The sequence below is a fragment of the Thunnus thynnus genome, chromosome 9, assembly GCF_963924715.1.
Source record: "Thunnus thynnus chromosome 9, fThuThy2.1, whole genome shotgun sequence".
NCBI lineage: Eukaryota > Metazoa > Chordata > Actinopteri > Scombriformes > Scombridae > Thunnus > Thunnus thynnus.
In genome coordinates, this window is record NC_089525.1 from 25240056 (window position 1) to 25259919 (window position 19864).

Below are 19864 nucleotides of genomic sequence, written 5' to 3' on the forward strand. Positions count from 1 at the left end.
ACTGATGAAGCCTCAAATAAGCTTCAGATCAACTTTTAAATGCATGTTTGCATAAAATGACTGTGTGGACACACTGTGGATTTTGCCCCCATGAAAGCGCCTTTAAAGTGGATGTTTTAACAGCCAGTATGAACAGGGGAGGAATGATTACAGCGAGAAAAACCTCTTTCAGTGTTCATATGAGCACCTGACTGTTGTAAGACAGACATCATTATTATTATTATATCCTGTTGGTGAGGGAGGGATGGGTTGGTGTGGGTTCTCTTGTGTTGGCATATGTCTTTCATATATAACTACAACTATATATAATATATAACTATTCAATTTCTTTTCATTTATTTGTTCCTCTCATGTCAACGCACACCTCCAGAATTGAACAAAATACAATTCAAATTCCTTGCGTACACTTTCCATGACTGAAATATAGCTAAGCAACAGGAATAGATGATCTGTCTATTCCAGTTACATAAAAACTATCACTTACAAGTGACATGAAAAGAAAACATCAAAAGCCACACACAATAATTTACTACCAATTAAGAAGATGCTGTTATTTGTCAACTTCATATAGTCAAATTATTCTTTATATATTTTCTTGAACTGAAAAGTATTTAAGCTATTGAAATAATTTGATTACTAATATTACTATTACTAGTATTTTTGCACCAGGTCAGTCATATCAGAGCACTAGACTGTCTTTTTTTTGGAGGGGTGGACTACAGAGTGATTCATCTTCGCAATAGACGATCTGTGTGCGGCTGCACAGCGCTCATGCCTGCTGCGGTCTCTGACTCCGGGAGGATGGACGGTGTGTCGTTGGGGTAAGTTGGCATCATCGGTAGGGATTATTCTGTAAAGCTGTGATTCACGCTGCTTCTACATCTGTTGGTTAACATTTTACCGCACATGATCCACTGTCCATAAATCCCAAACACAGACACACACACACGCACACAGTCAATGAGCTCTTTCCTCAAGCTAGCCTTGAGCTTCGGTAAGTTAGCTAGCATCGCTGACTGTCCAGCTGATGCAGTTAAGTTGCTAACCAAGTTAACATGTAGACATTTAGTCGTCAAGTTGTTGCTTTCAGACAGCGAACTGAGTGTAGAGTGGTTTGTTTTGCTCCTAAAATTGTCTCTTAATACGAGTCGAGCAATGATTGTTATGGCAGTTAACGGTAGCTATCATAAGCTCGTGTTAGCAGTGCTAAAAGCTAACTAACTGCCCAACTTGACGCACTTCAAACTCAAAACAAACACCATTTTACACCAGACTCTTTGATTTTTATCTCCCCTCTTTTGGGACACAAAGCTCTACATGAACTGGCAGAGTTACGGGTGTATACTGATAAGATAGACTTGTGCTGTCGTGTCCTTCTGAATTAACACAACATTCCCATGGTTTGTAAGTGCTGCATCATTATTTGTTCACATTGTTTGTGATCTGTCTGTGGACAATAACAGACTGGTCATTATGAGAGTGCAGATAATATACAGTCAGACTGTTTAATACAAACAAGTGTGAGACATGAAATCAAGCAAATGTCTCATTAGTTCCTTTGTTCCGGTTGATTTTCTGTTTTTTAACAGCCACCTGCTCTCAGTGAGGGTCATCTTGGGTGATTAATTGACTAATCAATTAGTTGACCAAGAGAAAAATAATAAACAACTATTTTGATAGTGATTAATCGTTTTAAGTCATTACTCATGCTAAACTTTTCCCACTTTCAGCTGTCATTTGTGAGGATTTTTCTGCTTTTCTTTCTCTTGTCTCTTGTAGTAAACTGAATATCTGAATGCGTTGGTCAAATAAAACAATCAATTTGTTTCCATCACATTTGTATCTAAGTAACTTGTGATGGGCATTTTTTACTCTCTTCTCATTTTACAGACACTTTATAAATCAAATGAAATAATAATCAATAATAAAAATAATCATTAGTTGCAGTCCTACTGGGTTTACATTCTGCATAAAGTCTCCATCAGGTCTATTGGTCCATTTGGCTCTTTGAAAAGCCAACAGGTTTTCTTCTGTGTGGTCAGATTGTAATTGTATTGAAATTGATTATTGTATTGAAATAAAACACTGGCTCTTTTCTTTGTGTACTCGTCTGAAGAAGGCATAAAGCTGGTGATATTCTCTATTTTTCTTATTATCGACAAATCCCATTAAAAAGACCTAAACCAACAGTGAATGTGTCTTAGTAACTAAGTATTGACTGTGTAGCTCAAGACTGATAAAGGTTATTCCTCCATGCTACAGACCTACATTGGTGTTCAAAAACTATGAAAAATACAACTGTGAGCTACACCATTGTGCTGATCAGTATATTACTGCTGTAAATACTCACCAGCGGATCAAATATGTATTAAATAGTCCCCAAGAAATGCTCTTCTTACTCCTGTTTGAGTAACGTTTGCTTAACACTACAGTGGTCAGCTGAAATCATGCAGCCGTTTTTTCAAAATCGAAGCACATATTCGTGACTAGGTTTTAAAGATTCATGTTTTCTGCTTGGGGCTTGTGGTTAAGTCCAACAGAAAATATTGAGAGACACATTGTTGGTTTTGGTCTTATCATAGGATTTGTTGACAATAAGAAAAATATAGATTATAGCCCGGTTTATCCTGTAAGACCCTATGACTTATGAAAATGATTGAAGGATATGGGTCAAGGAATAGTGAATACAGTTATCTGGAATACAACTGGCGTCCTCAGTCAAGTAACAGGCATGCTTGAGAGGTCATTCGGTAGAGTTAGGACGTCATTAAAATAACATCCGTGAGTAAAGTGCGTTAGCTTTACAGATTCAATTTACAAACTAAATTGAGACACCTTTAATAGATGAAATGGGAATATCTGTTTCGGTCTATTCCAGTGAACTAAATACCTGCTAAATTAAGTTACTTAACACACTGAAAATCCAGTGTTGACATAAATTAGTGCCACTCATCGATTCGAACATTTCCCAAAAAGGCCCAAGCAGAGAAATTAGATAGAGCGTAGTGGCAACAACTCTGATGGTTATGTTTATAAACCCTAAATGGATCATGAAGAAAGCTAAATTTAATTCAGCACTCCAAATGTGTTAAACATCACCAAAGTTTGATGTAGAGCTGCAACAATCGAAAAAAATGTAATTATTTTGAGATAATTGGTTAATTGTTTCAGTCATTTTTTAAGCATAAATGTCAGACACTTGCTGGTTACAGCCTCACATGTGAGATTTTGCTGTTTTTCAGTGTCATACAGTATATGATAGTAAATTAATTCTCTGTTATTCTTGGGTTATGGATTAGTGGTTGACATCACCTTAAAATTGTAATGAACATGTTTCATTCCCTTCACACTGAGCCTGTTTATATTCCAAAGCTTTTTGAAAAAGTGTTTAATTCTTCAAAAAAAAAGAGAAAATGATTGTTTTAGTTGTTGCTTGATGCATGAATGTCAGACATAAGCCTGCGTTTAAACCTGTGTTTTAAGTCAAGCAGGGCTGATGTAATATTTTACACGAGAAAAGTCCATGCTGGATATAAAAATGTCTTCAAAGATGCATGAAATCTTGACTGTAGAGTCCTGAGTGTACAGCTGCATCTGACTTTCATGACAACCAAAGCAGATTACCATGAAGAACCTGGGATTATTAAAGGAGGATGGGTCAGTGGCGTCACGCAAGAGAAAATAGTCAGCACTGGCAGGCAATGAAACATTTTAAGAAACACCCCCTTATACCTCACAACTGGGGAATAACCATGAAAAACTTTATATTTAAAGAACTCAGTTTCATTAGTTGTCACTACAGTTGATTTTTCAGGCTTCACTATGTCCGATATAGTGTCGCTGTCCCGTCCTCTCTTCATAATCCTGGAGATGAACCAGGCAGTAACCCCTCTAACTTTTGGGTCACCATCTATCCCCGATGATCCAGACACTGCCTCTCATGTCTTACCAGTCTGGTGGCCACACCGGCATCACCGCGTCCGAACTGCACCACCGACTCAGAGGAGGACACGGTGAATGGAGGGATGCACACCTTCAACCAGACGCACATGAGGAAGGCTTTCCAGCTGATGAACGAGTTGAGGAGGTGTGTTGTTTATATGTTGCTGACAAGACCGGATCAAGTATAAGAGCAGAATCGCTCCAAAAAAACACAAACGTTTCTGTATCCTTACGGCTATTTTACTGCGACCCGCCATTGTCGATATGTGAGCGAGGAGGCTTTAGTCCAGTCTGTAAGTCAGAAATAGCGTATGAACACGAGTCATCCTCGGTTCACCTGGCTCGTCTGAACATGTCAGTGCAGTGATGAATTACTTCCGTCTGAACTGAAACACTTAAATTTTTGTTTTAATAAAGTCAACCTCAAAAAAAAAATCTTAAACACTGTCAAAAAAAGCTGCAGTTCCTCGCTTCAATTTGACAGGAAACCATTAATCTAACTAGAGCATCAGGTTTTGTGAGCACATTTTGTGCCAACTTTAGCTGTTACACAAGGAGAAATCCACCTCACAAGAGAAGGAGATTCTAGTTTCTGCTGGATAGACCAGAATGCAATGCAGCTGCAAGAAAGGTCGAGCTTTTCATGACGTCAAAAATTCCGGCTTCCTCGGTCTTACTATGTTATGACTACATTTATTGCTCTTTTATAGCTGAACGCAGTCACAGTTATTATCAGCGAGTGTTGCTCAAAGACATTTTGGTGAATCACTAACTGATGTAAACCAGTCAGGTCGAGGGACGTTGGAACAATTCAGGGCTTTAAAACGTCACACAGCGATGATTGTTAATGGTGTAATAATTTGGTGAAGTGAAGGTTTTTTCTTTTTAATAATAATAATAATATTGAAACACAATTCTCAACTGGATCAAATCCATATCATCTTAAAGTACAACCCTGGTGATTAACACCTTAACTGGCACATTCGCTGGCAGCCGTCGCATATGTATGTTTGACTTCACAGATTTTTTTTTTCTGGCTCCTGTATGATTTTTTTTTTTCACTGCATTTATTACCAACACTTGAATAAATGCATATAAGGAAATACTAACTTTCTCTTTGTCACTCGTCAACCTTCAGTAAAAAGATGCTGTGTGACGTCCAGCTGGTGGCGGGGAGCGTGGAAGTGCCAGCTCACAGGGTGGTCTTGGCGTCCTGTAGCCCCTACTTCTGTGCCATGTTCACAGGTACGTTACCCGCTGTTGTTTGCTCGACCTATATAACGTGTGTGTGTTTGCCACATGTGCACGCTTTGACGGTGTGTGTGTGTGTGTGTGTGTGTGTGTTTCTGTGTGTGTGCGCAGGTGACATGAGTGAGAGTAAGGCCCATCAGGTGGAGATCAGGGAGGTGGACGGGCAGACGCTGAGGAAACTGATCGACTACATCTACACAGCAGAGATAGAGGTCACGGAGGACAACGTTCAGGTGAGAGAGTGTGTGCTAGATAGTGTTTACATAGAGGAGAGCGAGGAGGAAGAGAGTGAGCGGGGGTGAGAAAGTGTTGTTTTTACCCAGTGGGCTTTTTTCTCTTTTTTTTTTCTCTCCTGTTTTGGCAGCTTTTACCTCGTGTTCAACTTGTTTTTCTTGTTTTCAACTCCTTCGTAACTAGTATCAGCAGCAAGTCACAGCGTTAGCAGGATGTTAGTATCCTCTAATCATCGTATATCCCACAGTTAGTTTTTGTATTTTAGTGTCCGTGCAGCCCTTCCGATGATTCCTCTCCTCTGTTGTCATTATTGAGTTCAATCTCAAAGCAGAAAACGCGAAGCTGCCGGGAATCAATGTTTCAAAAACATCAGTTCAGTTCATTTTTGTCACATTTTCTCGCGGTTTTACAGTTTGTATAATTTAATCAAAGCAGCCCCGCTGTTCCCAGCAGAAAGATCAAGGCTCACAAGCATTAGTCACACAGTTACCGAACTTCCTTGTTGTTGTGAAGGAAACTTTTCCTGTAGCTGCCGTCTTGACCTTTTTCTCTGTGCAGTCAGAGCTTTGTTTTCGCTCACCAGTCTGAGCACAAATCAGGTTTACAACATAACAAGCTGCTATTCAAACAGTAAAAACCAAACCGTCCAGGATTCATTAGAGGGACAACGATCTTTATTATCAAGAATTACAGAAAGGTTTCCATAAGTTCTGTCTGGTTCTAGCAAGTTTGTGAAAGTGTTTTTCAGGATTTTTCTTGTTTCAGGGCAATAAAAATCAGTTTATCAGACAAAATGTGAAAGTTGGCTGGTAAAAGTGTTGTTTTTATTCAGTGTTTTATAGTTTTAAATGTCAGTTTTATTGTTTGTCATAAGTTCTGAAGGTCTGATCACTTTTGGTCTTTTCACTTAATTTTCAGAACGGTCACAACAAACCTGCCTGAGGAGCAGATATTTGCTACAAGCGATGTGAGAACTGCTAATGGTTTTGAGCCGCGTTTTGCTGTGAAAGCACAGGATTGAGGCCTTGTTTGTTTCAGCGGCATTAATGTTTGGTAGCTGCATGGCTCGGGCACGGGGTTGAATAAATGCAGCGGGATCAAGCTGCAGGCAGGATACTTCCTCTGATTATTAGTACAGGAAGTGTGCATGGAGAGAGGCAGGAAATCCTCCCACTGTTAGCAGCGTGCCTGCCTGATTGGCTCCTTCATGAATGTGTGACGTGTTTGTGTTTTGACTACTGGCTCAGATTTAATAAAAGACTGTGTTTACTCCCAATTTCTTTAACTGCGTTTTCACTGTACAACATGCAGTATGATTTGTTTCTGCTGCCCTCTGTGTTTACGTGTGTGTTAGTGTGTCACAGCTGTTGTAAGCAGAGTGCCAGTGGGCCAAATGCTCCCTTTCAGAAGGCATAAGACTCCAGGGCAGCTGTGCACAGAGGAGACAGTAACAATACACACTCAGAGGATGAGTGAGTCTGTAGTCAGACAAAGAGGTGTAGAGGCAGACAGAGACTGTCTCACTGACCCAGTTAGGCTAATGTGTAGGGATACATCAATGGGGAACATTGTCTGTTAGCATCACGCTTTCAGCACTACACCGACTAACTGCCTGCTTAGCTAACTGACTTCAGCCCTGCATGAAAAAAAAAAAAATCCTCCCTCTCTGTCATTTGAATGAGATCAGTCCGGCATGCAGCGGGGGTGCCAATGCAGAGGGCTTTGACAAAAAAAAAAAAAGAAAGGTCGTCCAGCAAAAAAACATTGAAGATTCAGGATGCCTGCAGGCCAGAGCAGAAGAGACAGAGTCAAATATCACACAGTGCTTTTGAGAATATATCTTGATTGATACAGGTTGATATAATATGACAATAGTTTAGGGATGACTGTTGCAGCCTTGAGGAAGACACACATTTAATGTATCCTTTTGGTGAAAATCTCACACCGAATGAAATTTTTTTTTTTTTTCCTCAGCTCTAGCGGGCAGATGAAATCATGTTCAGTCTGTTGTCAGGGGACAATGTACTGCTGCAATCAAATATTAGTGTATTCACAGTTACTCCAGGTCTGTCAATAGTGTCAAGGGTAGTAAAACTGGTGAGCTGTGACCTGAAGAAGACACTCAAAAACACAATCAGTTACCTGCCAAATCCAGGGCTTGGTTCGGTTAACAAACACAACATTTAGCTTGTGCAGAGACGACGAAATGGATTTATTTTTAAGTATCCTGCCGGCCCTCTTGAGGAAATGTACTCTGTAATAAGGTGATAGGCACAGAAGTTCATGGCTGGCTTGTTAGTTGGTAGGTAACTGCTTTATTGGTTAGTTATGTGGTAATTAATTAACCAACCAAATAACTTTCCAGCAAGATGAGGTCACTGGTTGTGCACTTGAAGAAAGGTTGTCCGGGTAAACAGCTAACTGACTGCGTGGTTGCGAAGGGCAGAATTAATATTCAACCATCAAATGCTCCTAAATCTTTGGCTGTAGGTGGTAATTAACTCCGTTTTTATTTTTCAAAACGTTTTTGGCATGTGTGTGTGTGTGTGTGTGTGTGTGTCGTCTTTGCAGGTTCTGCTGCCAGCAGCGAGTCTCCTCCAGCTGATGGATGTTCGTCAGGTTTGTTGTGAGTTCCTGCAATCTCAGCTTCACCCCACCAACTGTCTGGGCATCAGAGCTTTCGCTGACCTGCATACATGCACGCAGCTTCTCAACCAGGCCCACGCATACGCTGGTAAGTTTCCCACTGTTCACACGCCACAGATCCTTAGTCATCCTCACCACTGTGTGTGTGTGCGTGTGTGCGTGCGTGTGCGCGTGTGTGTGTGGTAGGTGGTGATACTTTTACAGTTAGTTTTTCCCTCTCTGAAAAATGCTGAAGCCTCCAGGAAACTGCTTAATGTCCAAGCCAGAAAATGTCCTGAAAAGAGGAAAGTGAAGAAAACACCCTACATAAAATTAATAACTTCCTTGTTCTGTTTTTGATAGTGAAAATTACACCAGGAACATCTTTTCATTAAAAACATATTAACCTTTGAGCATTAATAGATGTTGGGTGTGGATTTTGTGTGTCATATAGTAGTCATGGAGCTTATTATCTAGATATAGCGTGTATAGTTTTGTGTTGTGTGTAACCCTGCGTGTTTGTGTCTCTCAGAGCAGCATTTCACTGAGGTGGTGCAGGGAGAGGAGTTTCTGGGACTTTCCCTGCAGCAGGTGTGCAGCCTCATCTCCAGTGACAAACTCACCGTTTCCACTGAAGAGAAGGTCAGACGGCACAACGTACACATACACAACCCTTTTAAAAGAAGCGGTTTTAAATGAAATGATACGTGAGCGTTAAGTTAACAATGTGCATATTCTGGAGAAACACAAAACATGTTGTGGAGGAGCAGAAGCTACACTAGAGAAATGAGGTCTGATCAGCTGACCTCAGCAGCGGACGTATGTTTGTCTGAGAGTCAACATGAAGAGTCTGAGGGAGCATCTGTGTGTCATCCTGCTGTCAAGGTGACTGCTGCTTCAGCTGGACAGACACAGAGGGAGCCTGACACTGTTAGACTTTCATTCAGTGTCTAAACTGGCTGCATCTGGGATGGGTTGCACTGACCGGTCTTTACTAAGCGTGGTCCTAACTGCTACATCGCTCTTTAAGACCAGTCTTAACCCAATTACGTCGGTTGCACCAACCAAACTTAAGCCTAGTCTTAACTACGCCAGGTCTTAGCGCATCCAGAAAATGAATAGAGCTGGATAGGCAGCACAAGAAAACGCCGACTGCCAAGCAGTCTCAACAAAGTACAAATAAGAAGAAGCAGTCGACTTGGAGAGAAATAACGGAGGCCATAAATAATTGTTCAGACTCGGTCAGCCTTTGTTCAGAAAATTATGTACAGAAAAAATGGAAGGATCTCCTGAGCAAGGGTTTGATTTTGACTTTGCGTCTGCTCCTGTCTAGGGGTAAGATTTACACCCCGGTCTTAGCGAGAAGAAGCCTTAAACCTAGATCAGACGCCAAGTAATGCCAAGTTACAACCGACTTAGCTCAAGACCAGGAATAAGCCCTGTGACACTATGACACCCACATCTTTTTGTATTTACTGTGTTTTCACAGGAGTAGAATCAATACTAGCTAGTTGCTAATTGTGCAGTCTCCCACTTCTGTGTTATACAGTTAAAGATACTTCTTTCATTTACTGCTGCTTTTTGATGATACAACAGCCTTTCACTATATTCACGTCATATTACACCAATGGGACTAAGAGCATCAGCGTGGGAAACATCAATCAGTAATAATAGAATAATAGAATCAGAGATATCGGGACATTCTGACAGCTCCTTTATCTCGTTTAGTGAAAGGATGTGCAGACGTGTCAACAAATCAGTGGCCACCATCACCGGCAGTTACATCTAGATAAAATCCAGTATCAACACTAACACAATAAATGCAGATAATTTAATGAGGAACTATACATTTTTGTTTTAGAACAAGCAACGACAACATGAATATAATGCAACAAACATAGCTAATGTAGGGTTAATTTCTGTGTATCTGGTGGGGTAATCATCTATGAATTATGTGTGAACTCACTCAAGTCAGAATAACAGGAGGTTTTCCTGTTTTTTCACATCTTCACAGCCTCAAAATGTGCCACAGAATGAAGTCAACCCATTAAAAAACTAAAGTAGAAGCCTCAACGAAAATTGAACATAAGTAAGACGTTATTTATTAGAGAAGACTTGTGTTGCATTGCGTTACATTATGCATGTGTGTCTACTTTTTGTGGCTTGAAGGTTTTTGGTCTAGAGGCCTCACTAGAGTCTGGGCTGTTGAGTGATCGTCTTCTTTCTCACATGGTTGTTGTGCTCTTGTGCATAACAAAGGGCCCCTTAATTCCTCATGTACTCCAGTAGAGCTGCTCCACAGGCCGACAAGAGATGATCAAGTGTGAACGTGTGTAAATCAATGAATTTGAAGCAGGGGATTATTCACAGGGCGTGGTGTCTTCACCAAAGCCTGTTCTGGACCGAAAAGGCTGTTAAACGAATGTCTGCCGCCTCTGTTATGCTGACGTCCAGCTGGGAGCGCACTACCAGCAATCTATAAGGTGTTTCACTATGAAAGAAAAGTGTCCGTAGCTCAAATACTGCACTTCTCACAATCAGTGAGTTGAATTGTTTTAGTCTTGAGGTGTGTCATCATGACCATGTCCACACTAAGGACCTGCTTCCTGTATGCTTCAAACAATGACCGGTGACCGAAACCCTGTCTCGCCACACCTCTCCAGCGTCAGAATCGTCTCACTTTTGAAAACCGTCAATCATGACGAGCGACGAACCAGGCGTGCGGGGGAGGGGCAAAAGTCTCTCTCCGTTTTGGCCTTCCACCCATAATAAGCCATCATTTTTCACACCCAAAAACTCCAATAAAAAAGAGAGCACTGACACTGACAAGTCGATGTATTTTTAAGTGAAAGTAGGTCAAAGTAAAGGACTTGGGATAAGAGATCTGAATCCGTTTTAATCATTCAGACTGTGTGTCTTTGTCTCTTCATCTGACTATTTCTGTCTTACCGTGTTACGTTTTCTCTCTCGCTGCTGTCTGACGTTCCTCTCTATCTCCTTCCCAGGTGTTTGAGGCCATGATAGCTTGGATCAAGTACGATAAGCCGGCTCGTCTGGAGTACATGCCCAAACTGATGGAGCATGTCAGACTTCCACTGCTATCCAGAGACTACTTGGTGCAGGTAAAAGAAATGTCTGTTCTGCTCCGCTTTCCCTGCATTCTTTTTCTTTTTCTTTTTTTTTTTTTAACTTGAACTGCCTCTTTTGCTTTTTCCAGTCGTATAAAATACATAAATAGTCTTGGAAACAGGTCGCCACCTGGATGATGTGCAGTCTGGATTAGTGATTCTCAGTCTTGTCAGATATTAATATTACACTGGAAAGAAAGAGTTGTGTACATTTATTGTGTTTGGTAAATAAAGGTGAGACGTGTGGTGACTGTTTCAGATTGTGGAGGAAGAAGCTTTGATAAAGAACAACAACACCTGTAAAGATTTTCTCATAGAAGCAATGAAGTATCACCTGCTGCCGGCCGACCAGCGGCACCTCATCAAGACAGACAGGACCCGACCACGAACGCCTATCAGCATCCCCAAGGTACACACACACACACACACACACACACACACACACACATGCATGTCTCAATAAGACAAACAGAACATGTAAAAACTGCATACATACAAGATACTTACTGTAATTCAACTGGATAACTGTGTGTGTGTGTGTGTGTGTGTGTGTGTGTGTGTGTATACAGGTGATGATTGTAGTGGGGGGTCAGGCTCCTAAGGCCATCCGCAGCGTGGAGTGTTACGACTTCCAGGAAGATCGATGGTACCAAGTAGCCGACCTGCCTTCAAGACGCTGCCGGGCGGGTACGTTTGTGTCATTTTTTTGTTGGCTTTTATGCAACTATCCCATCGTTTTTCAGTGTAGTGACACGATGGCAAAGTACCCCAAAATACAATACACAACAAAATACGACCTCAAACTACCAAAACGTCAGCTGACATTATAAACATTATGAGATTCAAAAACTATACTATACTATAGTATAACTACATCATCAGTGAAATGAAATAGTCCCTCTTGCACCTGTTTTACCACACAGTAAACTAACATAAGTTTGACAAAAAGTAAAGCTGATGAAATGTCCTCTGTGATGGTTCAAGGTTCAGGTCTCTGTTACGCTGTAGTGAAATTACTTGAAACAATCAACTGTCTGAAAAGTAGAAAATAAGTCTAAATATTTGATGTTAACTTTGTGAAATTGTCCGCAGGAATGTAAAATGTGCACAGTTATCTGTTAATGGACTAACACATGCAAAACATAAAAAAATATATTGTATTTTAATTATCCAAAAGTCACGGCCTACCTAAATTCATTTTCACATTAAACACATCATCTCACAACTCATGTATAAGTGTCTTTCTGTCTGTCCAGGTGTTGTTTCCATGGCGGGCCGCGTGTACGCAGTCGGGGGGTTCAACAGCTCGTTGCGGGAGAGAACGGTGGACATGTACGACGGAGTGAGAGATCAGTGGAGCGCGGTGGCGAGCATGCAGGAGAGACGCAGCACACTGGGAGCTGCTGTGTTGGGGGATTTACTGTATGCCGTCGGGGGCTTTAACGGAAGTATAGGTAAACACACAACCCTACGCTCTACACATGCACACCATCTCCACTGTAGTGCAGTTAGTGCAATAAACATGGTTCCTACACAATAAATAGAACCAGAAACAGAACATGCCCTGTATTTATAACTTGTCCAATCACAGCTCATGGTTAAAAACACATGTGTAATTTTGGATATTGTGTGACTGGGAAACGAGAAACGTAAACACACTGTTGAGGCCTTGATGTTTATCAGGTAAAGGCCTCAGTGGTGAATAGAAATCCAGAGTCCTGACGTCATGTCCAGGCTGATCCACTAGCTTCTGTAACTCAATGCAACCTCTCATTTAGTATTTCTTTCATCTGTCTCTCTGAAAAAATGATGTTCCTGGGGTTTATTTTACATATTTCAAGACAAATCCAATACAGACAACAAAATTGACTTTGTAAGCTTCCAAAAAAAACCCAAAAGCCCCCATGAAAATGTACCAGCGCAGGTGGGTGCTTACTTCATCATAATTTGGTTTTCGTCACACTCTTCTAAAGTAAGTAAGTCTGTAATCTCTGCTGTCTAATAACTTATTCACACGGACATGTCTGAACTAACCGCGGCCCCTCGACTCACCCTTAGACTCACCTGTCCGGCTAGCTATGACATTTAACTTGTGATGATCTAGGACTTATAGGAAATGGTGTATGGAGTGAACAACACATTGTACAAGACTTGCTCACAAGTGCTGATTTAGGTACCCCGTCTTAGCATCATTGTCTGACTGTTTTCTCTGTTCTTATTTACCGCCTGAGGCTGAGCAGATCTAACCGCCTGCAGTAGCACAACTACAGTGTTAACAGTAAACATAAGAGACATGGGAGCCATTTTCTTCTCTTCGTTTAACACGTTTACCAGCTGGATGCAAAATGTTTACACCCACAGACTCGATGCACAAACACACTCTCACGCACTTATTAATGTCTGTTAATGCTGTTTTATGTCTCCGTCTCTTCATTTATTTTTTCTGTCTCGTTTTCTCTCTGTATCTCTTCTTCAGGTTTGTCGACAGTAGAGGCCTACAACTATAAAACCAACGAGTGGATCTATGTAGCTCACATGAACACCCGACGCAGCAGTGTGGGTGTAGGGGTGGTCGATGGTAAGACCCAAGTGTGTGTGTGTGACCTGATTTATATTGTATGTACTTCAGCGTCATTATTAAAAGGGCCACGATGCATGACGTGTGTGTTTGTGTGTGTGTTACAGGTAAGCTGTATGCAGTAGGAGGCTATGATGGAGCGTCCCGTCAGTGCCTCAGTACAGTGGAAGAGTACGACCCTGTCACTGATCAGTGGTGCTATGTAGCTGACATGAGCACACGGCGCAGTGGAGCAGGTACACACACACACACACACACACACACACACACACACACACACACACACACACACTTTACCCTACTTCACATACAGTACATGATACACAGCAAAGCAGTACAGCTTAAACCCCAATTAGTGGCTGTAAAAAAAGAAGCACATTGGATTTTTTAAAAAGATTTTTAATATTGTTTTTCTGTTATTTGTTTTTACAATGTATGTCAGTGTGGTAATGATAATATATATAGTACAAGATAACCTGAGTTGATAAGAAGAAACCTTAAACAGAACATGATAATGTGTTTTACTACAATGATACATTATGTTTGTTTTTTTGCAACAGTTTGCAAATGGAGCAGCAGCACCACCTGGTGGACGTAGTCTGCATTGTTCAAACTAGAATCCTAGAATGAAAAGACAGCTACTACAGTTCTGTACACTGCTGTCACAATACCCAGTGTTTTCATTTTATTTCACAGCTGTAGTGACTTTTTTTGGAAATCCTTGTGATCCCAGGAGTAAAATAAAAAAAGTGCAAAACCCTCACATGCAAAATCACATTTTCTGGTATCATGATAACACAGTCACTGGTGCCTCTTTTTTTGTATTTCTTATTTTTTGTCCAGGTGTGGGTGTGTTGGGTGGTCAGCTGTATGCAGCAGGAGGACACGACGGGCCTCTGGTGAGGAAGAGTGTTGAGGTTTACGACCCGCAAACCAACACCTGGAGGCTGGTCTGTGACATGAACATGTGCCGAAGAAACGCAGGTCAGATATCACCCACAGGCGTCACAGCGTCCGTCAAGCAGATCTCACAAATAGCTTTTTTAAAAGGGTTTAATTGCTGTTAATGTAAATGCTAGAAAATGAAAGACATAAGTGATCTGTCATCACCATTCATCCCTGTTGCATTACTTCATCATTGATATTCTACATTCATTTAATCACCACTAAACATCTAGTCAGCAACCATCCTTTAGTTTATTAGCTAAAAATATGTCGGCTCCAATCCTACAAGCTGAAAAAGAAACAAATCATCACAAACTTCCTCCTGAATTTAAAATTCAGGACAGCCAGAAACTATATAATGTTGAAAAGAAAAGTCTTAGGATCTATTGGTGTTGTTTTATGAGTATAATTCTTCCCTTCAAGGTGTCTGCGCCATTAACGGTCTGCTGTATGTGATTGGAGGAGACGACGGGTCGTGTAACCTCTCCTCTGTAGAGTTTTACAACCCGGCCACAGACAAGTGGAGCCTCATTCCCACCAACATGAGCAACGGACGTAGCTATGCTGGTAAGTCTCTGATTATGCCATCAAGCGGAGGAAATATTTCTCACAATGAGACATAAATATGAAAGGGTCCTCGCATTTTAAGCTGTTTATGTAGCTGTTTCTCTCTCTGTCGCTCATGTTCCCACTTCTCCAGGAGTAGCAGTGATTGACAAGCCATTATGACCAGTGGCCTCCCACAGCATCAGCTCTGCCTCGGCAGCCAGTTTCACGGAGATGCACACTGACGTCTGAAGCTCGACAGGCAAACGGAGATGTAACGCCTGAGGAAAAGACTGTTCAAATGAACGGGATGCCCTCAATCCTCAGCTGACACAATCAAGGATGGATCTATTTGGCGCTAACCCACAACCTGATTTAGTTGTTATCTCCAAGCCATTTCCATTAGAGCCCTGTGAGATCTTGACTTTTAAGGACACTGTTGCACTAGATAAGAAGCAATAGCCACAAAGAGAGCAGACTTAAAAGAACCTTGTCTTAATGAAACATTTTCAAATGCCAAGCACATAATAAGCGCTGTATCAGCTGAATAAGATCTGCTCGGACACTGATGTTGGAAAGACTTGTCAGCTGGAAGGAACTGACATAGAGGGGCCAAACGAAGCGTAACGCTTCACCTGCAGTCTCTGATGGACCCGGAAGACCTGAACTGAACACTGAAACACCAGCTGACAGAAACATTCACCCGATCAACTGAGTGAAGCAGCCTGCCTCCTAGTTTCAGGCAGACTGTCTGCTTACAGCGTTCATGGTGTTGCTGCAATAATCAGGACATTGCAACACTGACCTGTGATTGGCTGCGGCATCCTGAATCCTGTAAATCTGGGAGCACTGTTGGAGCCAATTTTTTTTTTTTTTTTTTAAATAATCAGACCTGCCACATTTTCTAGAATATAATGGTCTTGTGGCAACTAGTTGCTCAGCTTAATTTTGAGAAATGAACCAAGTTGTTTGAATCCTGTGCCGACCATCAGCAGTTTGAGCTGTTTGAACTAATGAAAACCAGTTTTCCAGAGAGCTGCGGTGTAACAGAGCTGCTGTATGGTTTGCAAAAACACCACAGTTGCCAGAGAGTATTTGTTCTCAACCTGGAGGCCTGGACCTAGAGAACTGCAAGATAATTCAAAGAATGTAGAAAACATCTTATATGCAAATTAAGTATCATATTTAATATTTTTTGAGATTGTTTTCAAAGAGGTTGAGAACCACTGCTGTGGCATTAGACCCAGGCCAGTTGATGTGATTCAACATGGTAGGATTTGATTCTGTTATAGACAGACTACTGATGCACTGAACACATGCACTGACTGATGCAGGCTGGCCGTCCGCATCAGTGATGATCTGACTCACTGATTGGCCGGTCGGACGTCTGCATGTCTTTCTGACTGACAAACTGGATCACTGACCTGCTGTCAGACAGACGGCTGCTCGGCCGTCTGTCTCCGTTACTAATCGTACTCATGGGAGCGTTTTAAAGTCGCCACAACGGCCAATAATTTGATCAGAAATTGTTAAAAAGAAAAAAGAAAAGTGCCAGTTGTGATGATCAGAATAATGCTGGAGCAACCAGGTGTTTTTATCTCTTAGTGACGAATGAGGAGTTATTTCTGTTCGTTGTCGATGAAAGTGTGTCAAAATACACTGTAGAAATTCAACTGTAAAATTATAATGCGGAAGATGCAGGTTCACAATTTTTTTTTTTATTTATTGTTTTGGGTCAATCGATCACATAGAATTTATTCATATCAAAGCGAAGTTCTCGTTAAATTTTCTCACTTGTGCTCTCCTCACATCTGTTCAGCTGATGGAGGATTTAAACTGAGTTGACTGACTGGTGCCATAGTTCATAAAAGGCTCAGCCAACCTTCTGCCTACCAAAAAGTCACAGATGGGATCCACTCTTATTTCATAGCCTTCTGATAAATAAGGATATCCAATATATTTTAAAGACCATACTGGTGTTTTTTTCATGTTAATGTTATTTATAAGTCACATGTACTAAATAAGTCTATGTTACAAATCACACCATAAGTTGTGAGACTCATGATTGTGTTTTGCGTATCTTCCGTAATCTAAAAGGCAAACATGGACGTCACTAAAAGGTTAATGTGATACTGAGTTCAGACATTTAAAAATGAATCATCATTTTGTGACAACACTGAGAGATGAAGGGTCTCATGACTCAGGATTTTCAGATGAGGTGAGATTTTATCAGTATTAGTAGTGAACATGCTACGAAGGCTACTTTTTTGCTTAAGCTAGATGTAGCGCACTTTAGGGATGCAACTAAGGACTATCTTCATTATCGATTAATCTGCTGATTTTCTCGTTGAATCCTTTTTGTCTGTAACATGTCAGTAAATATTGAAAAATGTTATAATTTGACTTCTTGAAGATGACGTCTTCAGATGTCTCGTTTTGTCCAACTAACTGTCCAAAACCCAAAGATATTTAGTTTATTATCATTTATGACAAAGAAAAGCATCAAATTCGCACATCTAAGAAGCTGCAACCAACAAATGTTTGGAAATTGTTATTAAAAATGACTGAAAATTATTATTAAACTATAAAAATAGTTTCTTTCTTACAGTTGATTAATGAACTAATTGTTGCAGCTGTAGTGCACTTGGCAACTTACAATTATTCTCACTATTTATTAATCTGTCAATGTTTTGTTTTTTTTCAATTAACTGATTAATGGTTTGGTCTATAAAACATCAGAAAATCCCCCAAATCCCCCGAAATATCTGTTCACTGTCCCATAACACACAGAAAAGCAGCTCAAATATTTGCCATTGTTTTGTTTTTCCTGTTGATCGATTATTCAAATGATTGTTTAAGCTTCACTTGGCAGCAGGTTTCAAGCTCTTGGATGTGGAAGCCTTCCATCAGCTGGATGACTAAACAATCTCTGATTTTCTTCACTGCATTGCTGCTCCTTAAAATAAAAACGCCTCTCAGTTTACTGCCATGAATCATCTCTCTGAAGCAAATTCCAAGTCTCCAAATCTTATTGTTCTGAATAAATGAAAACCAATGGCTGCCTGAACGATTGGAAAACTGCATCTTTTTAGGCTAAAACCTCCAAAAAAACACCAGTATGGTCGAGGTTCAAAGTTCACTCTTGACTTTGGAAACAACAGTTGATAAAACAATCTCACCTCAAGGTCCATTTAGTGGGTTTTATGGAGATTTTTGAACGTATCGCATGGTGAGATTGAATTTTCTCATTTACCAACTGCAGCTGTGTAGATGTTGAACCTCAACTGATCAGGGGCCACTTGATACAGTTGAAAGCTCCAGAACAGCTGCTAAATGGACTTTAAAGTGAGATTGTTTTATCAACCAGTTTGGTTCTTTAAGTCTTTAAGATGAATAATGTTCTCATATATTTTTTAATCATCATAAACTATGTAAGTTGTAAACTAAACAGTTGATGTTGTGAGTTCATTAATTGATGGCTGTTCCCATGGAGATAAACTGGTTTGTGAAGGTTGGACTTGTGTACATTCGTAGTTGAAGCTTGTGCATTGTACATAATTTACAAGGGAGCTGTAAACCATCAGAACTGAAATATTTTGAATCAATAACACACATTCAAAGCGGGTTTACTTTGCAAAAATGCCCCCAAACTGACTTGTGCTTCTCTGTCTGAAATTGTAAAATTATGCATTTAGCACTTTAGGATGTTTTGTATGAAAAACTTATTGTGTTGAAAGGACAAAGTGACATAAACAGAGGGGTTTTCCCTTTAGGGCACAACAGAGTCTTTGTTTTTGACTCCAAGCTTAACAATAAATCCTCTTTTGGGTTGCCATGTTTAATTCATCCTCTTCTCTGTGTACCACATGCACAGCAGGGAAACACTGATTGTGTTCCTGAACATTGTCTGCTGTTAGCGTGGAGTGAGCAGGTGTAAACAGCTGGTTCACATCTGTATTTTCACCTCTTCTAACACTGCAGATTGTAGCACAAGTGAGAAGATGGCAACAGAAGAGTTTCATTTCATAAAATATAAACCTGATTTGTCAAAGAAGTTGACAGCTCAAAATAAAGTTTGCAACCTCTACCTGATACACTTTTAAAAATGCATTATTTGAATGAATGAAATGCATGTAATGTAACATCATCGGGTCAATATACAGTATTTGAGCTGGTTGGAAGAAGTTTTATTGACATTTAAAAGTGTTTTCATACCAGCTGTGGTAATATTTTTTTCATGCTTACAAGAAATGGCAAAAATCTTTACTCTTTCATTAAGATATTAAAATATTTAAACACATATTTGGCATACAGCAGCAAGGAAAGTTAAAGGTACAGGAGACTCAAAATCGTGAATTTAAACTGTTAGTTGTGTTGAATCAACTCATGAAAATGTCATTAATAACTTAATGCTGTTTTTAGTTTAATTTAGTCATCTCTTTCTGGTTTGAAAATGACCTTTACAGTTGAAAATTGTTCAGTCTTTTAGATAAAAAAAGAAAGGGGGGAAAAAGGCCCAAATATAAAGCTCTTCTCTGCGCCTGGTCGTTGATGTGTCACCTGCAGGTCTAATTAGCCTAATTAACAACTGGCAGATCTCTGCAGTGTTGACAGG

The 19864-nt window shown here is 40.4% G+C and overlaps 1 protein-coding gene across 5 annotated transcripts; it reads left to right on the plus strand.

Moving 5' to 3' along the window:
- Window positions 1-693: 693 nt before the first annotated feature.
- On the plus strand, window positions 694-19091 carry klhl3 (kelch-like family member 3). 5 transcript variants are annotated; one of them, XM_067599846.1, is made up of 15 exons: window positions 705-821; window positions 3929-4087; window positions 5081-5187; window positions 5305-5426; window positions 7999-8161; window positions 8585-8694; window positions 11058-11174; window positions 11440-11589; window positions 11750-11867; window positions 12437-12634; window positions 13657-13758; window positions 13866-13994; window positions 14602-14742; window positions 15127-15270; window positions 15404-19091. In XM_067599846.1, the coding sequence occupies exons 1-15, from the start codon at window positions 772-774 to the stop codon at window positions 15430-15432; spliced, it is 1839 nt and encodes a 612-aa protein (XP_067455947.1). In that variant the 5' UTR covers window positions 705-771; the 3' UTR covers window positions 15433-19091. The 5 variants fall into 5 exon arrangements, with proteins under 5 accessions (XP_067455946.1, XP_067455949.1, XP_067455947.1 ...); XM_067599847.1 differs by having other exon boundaries at window positions 3953-4087; XM_067599845.1 differs by having other exon boundaries at window positions 694-821; window positions 3953-4087; window positions 5081-5426.
- The last annotated feature ends 773 nt before the right edge of the window (window positions 19092-19864 follow it).